At 41.1% G+C, this 10,167-nt stretch overlaps 1 protein-coding gene across 1 annotated transcript; it reads left to right on the forward strand.

Moving 5' to 3' along the window:
- The first annotated feature begins 1,572 nt into the window (after nucleotides 1-1,572).
- On the forward strand, nucleotides 1,573-3,790 carry LOC146648273 (relaxin-3 receptor 1-like). The gene is made up of 3 exons (XM_085389258.1): nucleotides 1,573-1,767; nucleotides 2,434-2,877; nucleotides 2,972-3,790. Exons 1-3 carry the CDS (start codon nucleotides 1,573-1,575, stop codon nucleotides 3,581-3,583), a joined length of 1,251 nt encoding a protein of 416 aa, XP_085245384.1. The 3' UTR covers nucleotides 3,584-3,790.
- The last annotated feature ends 6,377 nt before the right edge of the window (nucleotides 3,791-10,167 follow it).

Consider the following 10,167-nt stretch of genomic DNA (forward strand, 5'->3'; position numbering starts at 1 on the left):
CTTCCACGCTTTAAACGCTGCACACTCATACTCTCTCCCACAATCGATATATGATCCACTGTTGATCTGCACACAGCTGTTGTCATGAACGTCACACTCACTTACGTCACTGTCATGAGACATTCTTGCAAAAAAATCACGGTTTTAGTAACGCAGTAACGCAGCATTCCTACAGGAAAGTAACAGTAATCTAATTACCGTTTTTGCAATAGTAATCCCTTACTTTACTCGTTACTTGAAAAAAGTAATCAGATTACAGTCTGCCCATCTCTGATCCCTACACACACAAACCAAAGTTTGCCTCAGCTTTACTTGCACTTATTTGGACTATAGTCGAAAACACAAAAGCCCAACAGAGTCAGAATCTCCCCATCCATTTATTTTTAAATGAAAGCTGAATTTTTAAGCATCTTCGAAAGCCTCAGCAGAATGACAACAAGCGGCTTCACGAGGGAGATTTGGTGGGTCAGACTTCAACCACATCTGCATTTCTTTCCATGTCAGCACTGTGTACAAAATATGATTTATTAACATCTGAATTTGTGATTAACTGCTTGTGAAAACAGGAAAAGAAACCAAAAGGAAAGGATACACTTTCTTCCAAATGTCCCAGCTGCTCTTATATTTGCCCCCTTTTACTAAGTTTTAGGAACAAGGATCAATTATTTAATACCACTTGGAGCAAACTGGTTGAGGTTAAGATGTTGAGATCTCTTCTTTTTAAAGTTACAGACTGTTTTAATATGAAGGTGCTGGAGAAAATGTTTGCTGCACTATGTCTTTTCAAACGCACTCAGTTTAGATCCCAGCGACACACTGTGCGAATACCAACAGTGACCTATAAGACATGCAAATCGCAAGTGCACACACACACACATGCACGCACACAGCTCTTCCACTAACAGCATCAAAAAGACTGAAAGCTTTCTGATTTTCTAATGTTGAAATGAACACTGAAAAACCCTTGAAGGCAAGAAAATCTATAAAAATATGATCAATTTATCTTTAAAAATTAAAGTTAAATCTGGATTACATCAAAAAAGGGTGGGTGCGGGGGTATATGAATGAAGCTCAGCCAAGAGTACTGACATCTGAAACTTGGTTAGTGGGGCATCTGCTTTAATAACGACAATAATATATCAACACTGGGGAGTCCGTGTGTGCACCGACAGAGCGCCATCATGCGGTGAAACGAGAAGCTGGGCGAGTATAAAAGCCTCCAGTGCGAGGATGCTGACAGAAGAGGCAACTGCTTCATGTCAGACTTCGACCTGAACGCGCCAAAGTAGGTGGATGCGGATTAATCAGTTCTTTCTTTTGTTTTTTCAATATCTCAGACATTTCCGACTGGAAACCACAAACAAACAAAAGATTCAAGCAAAAGAAGAAGAAGAAGAAACGCGCATTTTGGAGCTCTGATCTCTTTTAATACTGAATGCATGAGGAGAAAGAGATGGGGATTTTTGAAGCCGCACCTGCGCACCTGCGATCTCGAAGTTATCCCGGTGGAAGAAGTGGATAGTTTTGCGAAGTAGCTCGCCCTCTTTTCCCTTCCCCGCCTGCAGCCGAGTCATGCAGGTCGACAACAGCAGCTCCTCTGGAGCTCTGACAGGGCTGTGCGGAGGGGAAGAGGATGAGCGCAAAATCTCCGAACTGGTCAGCCCTACGGGTGCAGCCTCCTCTTTTAACCTCTCATTAAACTGCTGGCTTCACATACTCTCTCAGGAGTCCTCGTTGGATCTGCACGGAGACAGCGCCAATCTGGCAGTAGGTTTGCTTACCTTCTTGTTTGTTTGTTTTTTGTTTTTTTTCTACAAGTCCAGTTGGATCAGATTAATAAAAAATGAAACGGTAATTGTGCATGAATCTTGGAGATAATGTTGTTTCTTTATTCTGACATTAAAGGTTATACCATTTTTTTAAACAAGTCCCACATCTTCAGAATATGTTTCAGCTTAAAATATCTTACCATTTATTATTGCAGCACTCTGTAGCATAACCTGTATATAAAAGATGACACTGCCACCATGCCACTCATTGGTTTGGTAAGTCTGGAGCCCAATGTTTTCACAAAGTGTCATCTGAGCTTTTTGAAAGGACACCCACCCTAAAGAATAATCTGCTTTGTCATCTTTTTGGACTTGAAATAATTATAAAATAAATATTATTTGCATATAGTGATCTTAAAACTAGCATTTGAGACAAAAAATAGACTCAATAGAAAAGCTTTGCCGAGGGTGTGACTTTCCCCCCATAGACCAGGCATTAGAACATTAGAAAGAATGCAGGTTGAATACACTTCCACGTTTTTTACTCCCAGAAGCTTTAAATTATCAGGTTGGAAAAGTCTCAGATTTTTGTTTTCAGTTATGTTTACTGAAAACACCCTTCAAGCACAAAACATGTATGTGTGTGTGTGTGTGTGTGTGACAGGTACGAGTTGTCATTGCCCTGGTTTATCTGGTTGTATGTGTTCTGGGGCTCGTGGGTAACCTCCTGGCACTCTTCTTGCTTCACTCCCGTCGCCGTGGATACCACCACTCCTCCATTGACTGCTTTGTGATGAGCTTGGCTCTCACAGACCTCCAGTTCGTCCTCACCTTGCCCTTCTGGGCCGTGGACACGCTGCTGGACTTCCGCTGGCCCTTTGGGCAGGTCATGTGCAAGATCGTGAGCTCGGTCACCACCATGAACATGTACGCCAGTGTCTTCTTTCTCACCGCCATGAGCGTGACACGCTACCGCTCCCTGGTTACTGCTCTGAAGATGGAGAGCCCAAGGAGCGCCACCGCTCGGGCCAAGTGGGCCAGCTCAGCCATTTGGGTGGTGTCTCTGGTGGCCACACTGCCTCATGCTTTCTACTCCACCACTGTCCAGGTTTGTTGAATCAGTACTCAACAACTAGTCTGCCTACAGTGCATGCTCTGTGTTTTGGATAAGGATCCTCTGATCTCCCTATTTATGTTTCCAGGTTTCTGCAGATGACGAGCTCTGCTTGGTTCGCTTCTCTGACTCCGACTCCGGTCACTGGGACCCCCAAGTCCTGCTGGGACTCTATCAAACACAGAAGGTCCTTCTGGGTTTTGTGGTTCCCCTTATTATCATCTCTGTGTGCTACCTCCTCCTGCTGAGGTTTATCCTGAGCCGGCGCATTGTGTGCAGCATGGTAACCGGGAGTGCCACCGAGAAATCTGAGTGTGAGAGAGGCCGCCACCGCCGCCGATCCAAAGTGACCCGCTCCGTCACTATCGTAGTTCTCTCCTTTTTCATCTGCTGGCTGCCCAACCAGGCCCTCACCTTGTGGGGGGTGCTGATCAAATTTGACTTGGTGCCCTTCAGCAAAGCCTTCTACAACACCCAGGCCTATGCGTTCCCCCTGACTGTGTGCCTGGCTCATGCTAACAGCTGTCTGAACCCAGTGCTTTACTGCCTGATCAGAAAAGAGTACAGAACTGGCCTAAAGGAGCTTCTCCTGAGAATTTCTCATGCAGTGCAGCATGTTTTCTCTCTGTCCCTGAGGGGAAGGAGAGTGGAGGAAGCACCGCCCAGCATGGTTATGATACATAAAGACATTAATATGTGATTTATTCAGAGCAAGAGAATAGCCTGACATTTTTGCAAACACAGTTAAATGTATTTTGATTGTGTGTGCTTCAGGGGTGCTGGAAGTTGAATTTGGTCACTTTCTGTGCTAAACCAGTCTAGCTGTTTCCATCTCTCCCCAGTCTTTGTGCTAAGCTAGGCTAAATGGCCGCTGATTGTAGCCTCATAAATAGAACGCACATCATCTAAATGTTAGCAAGAAAGCCACTACGAATATTCTGCCAAATGTTGAATGTTTGCTTTGTAATTCAACTCTGTATGCCATATTTCTTTGGTGTCATGCGTGACATATTAAAAGAAGAAATAAAGTGTTTAAGTAAGGCATAAGGCCACTCTGTTCAAGCAGGAGCTTTGTCATTGATTCTCAAAGTCTCTGGAACATAATCATGAGTACCAACTAATAAATCAGTCTAAAATCTGACTCAAACAGAGACTTGTTAAGCAAATCTTGCAGCAAATTCTGCAACAGCAAAGATTGTAGAAGTATCATTTTTACGGGAAAAAAGGTCTTTAAAACTTTTATGAGCCAAAGTTAGTAAGCCTTTTAACCATTTTAAATAGGTTTCATACTGGTAATTCTATATATGTAGTTCCTGTGCACTGGTAACCATTCAAATTTGAGTTAATTAACTTAGGCTTTAAAAATTATTTCATAATCTTTCTTTGGAGTTGTCTGCTTGAGTCCTTGAACCTGACCATTTTCAGAGGAGTGTTTTTTTGTTTTCTTTAAGCCACTTAACACTGACCTGTGAATCACTCGAGTTTAAAACACATCTAACTCAAGGAATAAATCAATGTTGTGTCTACACCTAACAGACAATTGGCAAAGAACTAGTTTAAATTGTATCTTTAGCACTTTGTTACTAGCATCCTGTTGCAAAAACACATCATGTGTTCCCATTTCTTCAGCTGAAGCAAATAAGATATTCTTAAGAAAGGAAAGCAGCGAGGGAAGGCTGAGGTATGCCAAATTACACAACAAGTGCAACAGGTCTTATGGGGTGATGAATTAATTAATTTAGCCTGTGCTTTCTAATAACTCCCCCCGAAGTGTGTCCAGAGGTGCTTCAAGGTTACAGAGTAGTTAGGCTTGCTTCTCTGAGAGCTTTGGTTGAAATCTAGTGACTGGAAAATTCACAGTGCATGACTCACATCATTTTCATATTCATCTGCAATTTTGGTGGGGCCCTGTCAACCTTGAAGATAGCATAACCTTGTTTAACAAAAGAATAAAGGTGTATAATCCTTACTGGCTGCAAGTGGGAGCAGTGGGCCAAATTGCCCCCCATAGCATCACAGAGCCAACCAGTTCCTTTTACTGCAGGAGTGAAGGGCTCATGTCTTTCCTCTAATGCAGCACCCGTGTGTATGTTTTATTTTTGTTATGCACTTCTGTGAAAAAAACTATTTGCAAAAATACTACAAGAGACTTTGGGCGTTATGTCCATTGTTAAACTGTTCAATCAGCCTGTGGCCTGTTTCTTTTTCACTGCTGTTTGATATTTGAATAGATGATCTGCAAAATGATTTGTTTGTAATTTGCGTCTTAATTCCCCACAGAGACCATTATGAGGACTTGTTACAGTTTCATCAGGATTAACGTGTGAAATATTTTCTTGTGTTATTGCTGCTAATTAATCCACCGCGCAGGAATCTGCCGGAGAAACTCGTCTCCAGGACATTTTGGCATTCACATTCAATGTTTGATGCTCGCCTCTGTGTCTGATTTCCTGTCCTGCTGTGAATTGTTTTGTGAATACACGTGTGTGCTGTGACATTAAATAAAACAGGAGAACAAGAGTTTGGTGACATCTCGGGAAAGTTAATCTCTCCTGCGGCATCACGAAGACAAGGTAAACGAGTCAGCCACACAAAGGCTCTTGCACGTTTTTGCCCTTTAGCAACCTTTAAATTTTGAACGGAAAACTATCTTCAGCCACTCGCAGACAGTTCCTGACATACAAATACCACACACACACACATACACATGAGCTCCACCACACCGTTTTCATTGTGCGCCACTGTGGTTGTAATTATTTCCCAGCCCTGCTTCTTACATCAATAATTACTTGCCTGATTCATTCAGCAGGCTCTCTGTGAGCTATGATGTTGCTGTCGGGTCACCAAGGGAGCCTGCATCTTCCAGCTGAGAACAGCAACAATCACAAGTGCTATCTACTCGAGATCCTTACTCAGACTATGCACTGTTATTAAGCACAAAAAAGTCTTCTGTTATTTGAAAGGCTCCTTTAGAAGAACTCACTTCACAACTCATCGAGAGCAAAACAACAGCCACAGCAGCTACAGTTCATCCACTCAGACCCTGGTGGGACTTTCTATTTCAGAGCCAGTTCACAGAAAAACATCTAAAACAACAGGGTACAAAGCACGCGTGCTCGGCTATTCATCTTCAAGTGCTGTACGGAGAGGAATTTCACAGTCCTGCTGATGAAAACCACTCGAGGAAGTGTCATCGTAACACCATCAGATATGAAGCGAGCAGCATGCTTAAAAAAAAAGAGGATTTAGATAATGTCAAAAGAATAATGTGCAAAGTAGAAAATAATGGACTCCATAGCTGGATTCAGTGGTTGTTTGAAATCACAGAGACACAGTTTGAGCTCAGAGGAACCATAATGCTTAAAAATGCAAACGTAAGGACAAATATTAATCATAGATTTATATGTGTTGCATGGGAAACAGATTTCACCATCAATTTTTCAGAAATCTAAAGCTGATGTTAACTTAACCTGAAAATGTGTTCATCAACTTTTTATCATCATCATGATGAAGAATCTGATCCTGCTGAACGCTCCAGTTTCAAGGTCAAGTGCAGTACAGTGTAAAAGTCTTGAGCCACCTGATTTCTTTGTACTTCCAGACTTACTTAATTCTTTAAAGTGGTCTTGAGTAATAATTCTCCAAACTTTCCGAAGAGCTTTCAAAGCTTATCCCATTTCTTTTCTCTGACGGGCATAAAATAATATTTTTGCGCCAACAAGGTGACTCCCAAAGACCATGGCACCATGGTGTGCACCGTATCCTTAAAACATTGGAGGAAATTGGACAAGACGAGGACAAAAGAAGAACTTGAAGATAGACTTCATCTACAGCAGATGATCAGTATCTGAAAGTCACCTCCTTAACAAATAGGGGGGGAAATCCAGCAAAGACCTGACACAGCACTGGAGAGACTCATCTGATGGAGATCTTGTCAAAATTAATGTAATTATGAATGCAGAAAAGCCTCCTCAGATTTTCATCAGTCTTGTAATACCATCTGGAAAGCTATGACTGGCAACAGCTTCAAAACACACACACAAAAGTGCAACATCAGTAATGGATTGGCTTCCCCAGATCCCGGAACATTAGAACTGTGCAAACTCTGTTTTTGCCTTATAAACTGTATTTCCAGGCATGTTTGCGTATATTCAAATAAATTGCTGCACATACTTCTCATGGGTGGCCCAAGACTTTTGCACAGTACCGTATATCTCACACAGTCAACCTCAGGGGACACGCAGTGGCCTTCTAGAGCTTTCAACCTCATGTCACAGGTATCACCATGTTTGAAAGTCCAGCTTCTAATCATGGTCCTCATCATGGAGAGATTTCATCACTGAAAGCTTTTGAAACACCATTAAGTGGAAACATTTCTTAAGTATCAGTTGTGGAGCTTGTTTACCTGTAAAAATTCTTAATTAATAACGTTATCTGATACATTATATCTACATGACCTTCAAAATCCTTCAACTAGAACATTTTATTCGTATCCAGGAATGATTCTCAAAAGAAATGGTGACTAACTGCCCAACAGAAGGCCACAAACATGGTTGGTTTACATGTTTTTCTCTTTTTCATGTCAATTCACCATCTGTTTATTTAACTCGTGCAGATTTTTTTGAAACTGATTTCACTAAATTCTGATCAGCCTCACTGTAAAAAAAAAGAAGAAGTACGTTTTTAATTTGTTACAGTTTGCTGGACAAAGACACATCTGTACATCACCACAATCACCTGATTTTAAATCCGACAAATGAATATATAACCTTTCAAATTTAACTCAAGGAGTTTTACAAAGAAAATTGCGTTAACATTTTAGAAATTACAGTTATTTTTATACAGAGCTCTCCATTTTCAGAGGCTTAAAAACAGTTGGAGAATTGGCTGATGAGCAGTTTCATGACCCGGTGAAGCCATGACAAAGAATTTGTATAGTTTTTCACTGTAATTCTAAATGTGAGGACCAAAGAGATGACAGTGCAAGTGAAGTTCATCATTAGGTTGAAAAACCCCAATAACATTTTCAGACAAACAGCAGAAACTTTTTGAGTGACCAAATCAACAGTGTGGTTCATCCTGAAAAAGGAGAAATGCACTGGTCAGCTGATCAGACAGAGCTTCACCGTGCAAAAGTATAATGACCAAAAACAAACTGCAAAAGCAATCAAAGAGTTTCTCAAAGCAATGGGATATTTCTCAATGGCCAAGCCGAGATCTCAGTCCAACAGAGTGACGTTTTCAGTTCCTGAAGAGGCAGAGAGAGACTCACAAACAAGCAAACTGAAAGTCTGGCAGGCAGAGAATCTCAAGGGAGGAAACAGAGCATTTGGTGACTTCCATGGATTTTAAATTTCAGAAAGTCATTGACTGCAAATTATTTTTCATCTAAGTATTAAAAACAATCCTTACGTTTAAAATTATCTTAGTTTATCTAGTTAATGCTAAGCCTCTGAAAATGGAGAACTGCAAATAAAAATGTCTGTAATTCCTGAACATTCAATTCCAAATTTGTGTTAAGCTCCTTGAATTAAAGATGAAAGTCTGCACTTCAATCACATCTTGATTGTTTGATGTAAACCCCACTGCAGTGGTGCACACAGGCAAAACTTCACAAACAGCTCGGGATTATGTTTGCACTGATTATTTAGCAATCTAATCTTCAGTGTTATTCTCTGTCTGCGAAAGCATCATCTGTAATAGCACTTTTAAGACCATAGTTATCTCCACCAATGTGCCGCTTTATGGGCCATGACGGTAAATTAAATTTGCAGTTATCTTTGATATTATGCAAGGAACACTGTGTTCCGGCGTAAGCAGGAAAAAACAAGAACAGCCCTCTCAGGGGAGTGATCCTCCAGGAGCTGTAATAACGAATCCGGATGCAGCAGTGAGAGACGTGACTCAATTATTTTATAATTAAAAGGCGACTTCCTAAAATGGTTTTCAACAAAGTCCTTTTCCTCTGTCTCCCACACAAGTGTCTGAAATTGTTTATGAAATAATGACATCAAATAAATCCAATGTGAGGATAAAAGGGTCATCAAGCCTTTAATTGGTGCCAACTGCAACTTCAATCAGGACACAGAACAAAAAAAAAAATCTCCACTGATGGACTGAAACATCAATTTAGTGCCTTATAAAATTCCCTATCCTTTTTCAGTTTGGCATAAGATAAATGTTTTTGTGAATTCATGGATAAATGCCTCCAACTGAGAAAAAGTTGATTAATTTCTTCATCGGAGAGGATGCCATGATGCAGAAAGAGGGAAGCTGGGCCTGAAAATGGATAAAAGGAAGCTTTATGACGCATGACGGTACGTTATCAGGCTTTGTCAACAGATAAAGCTTCTGATAAACTCGTGACTGTTGAGGCTCTGATGAAATAACATATTTGCAGTAGTGAAACCTGTCTAAGCACATCCTGCTCAAAGTCAGCGGTACTTCAGGCTTTAAAGAATTTCCAGTGTCTCAATCACATTTAGTTTCTGTCTTTCTTGATGTCATTCTCAGTAACAATGGTTACAGCTTCTCAGTTCTTCCTCTGAGACTCACCTGAGCTCGGTTATACTGAACGTGGAGCTTCTCTAAAGCAGCTGCAGACTCTGGTTCCACGATTTGCTCGCCTGCTTTTGTGTGACAAGCACAAGAGAGCATGAACTCCCTGACTGTATATATATTTTTGAAAGTCTGTAGCAGGGTTTTCTGACTTTTGCTGTCATTATTGGTTGCTCTCACTTTCCTTAAAAGCACTTTCCCAGTAACTACCAGTGAAATGCTTCCTCACAGCATGAAGCTACCACCCCTGATGGTGTGCCTGCTCTCTTCTAAATGAAGCACTTTGAATTACAATGGAAAAGTGTTCTTCAGACTTCATTATATCAACATTTTTAATGTGGTATTTTGCTGCCTTTGCCCTGGGTACAAATCGTCACATCAGGGCTCCGATTCTCTGACCAGCATCCCTGTCGCTGAAATCAAGAGGATGAAAAGCTGCTGCTGAAAAAAAAACAACTTTCCACTTCCTACCAAACACCAAGGAAACTCTTCACAAGTTTTTTCCTGTTTTGAAGAAAACTTCCTGTGTCCCTTCTGTCAGGTCTAACACACCTTCGAAAAGAGGTATCATCATGAAGTTCTGGGAATCCATAAATCAGACTCCACCTAGCTGAGCTCATCTAAGCAAGATCTGTTATTCCTGGTTTAGAAACGCAGGTTTTATTGAACATTAGACCACTTCAACTTGAGTGAAACCAAACTGTCAAGCAAGGTGTGGCTACAAGG

The sequence above is a fragment of the Rhamphochromis longiceps genome, linkage group LG18 (assembly GCF_057381845.1).
Source record: "Rhamphochromis longiceps isolate RC_006_pf linkage group LG18, R_longiceps_female_GT1.1, whole genome shotgun sequence".
Lineage (NCBI taxonomy): Eukaryota > Metazoa > Chordata > Actinopteri > Cichliformes > Cichlidae > Rhamphochromis > Rhamphochromis longiceps.

Coding starts and splice junctions, on each gene's coding strand:
- LOC146648273 (XM_085389258.1), top strand. CDS start 1,573: ATGCAGGTCGACAACAGCAGCTCCTCTGGAGCTCTGACAGGGCTGTGC. Junction 1,768..2,433: donor GAGACAGCGCCAATCTGGCA/GTAGGTTTGCTT, acceptor TGTGTGTGACAG/GTACGAGTTGTCATTGCCCT. Junction 2,878..2,971: donor TCTACTCCACCACTGTCCAG/GTTTGTTGAATC, acceptor TTATGTTTCCAG/GTTTCTGCAGATGACGAGCT.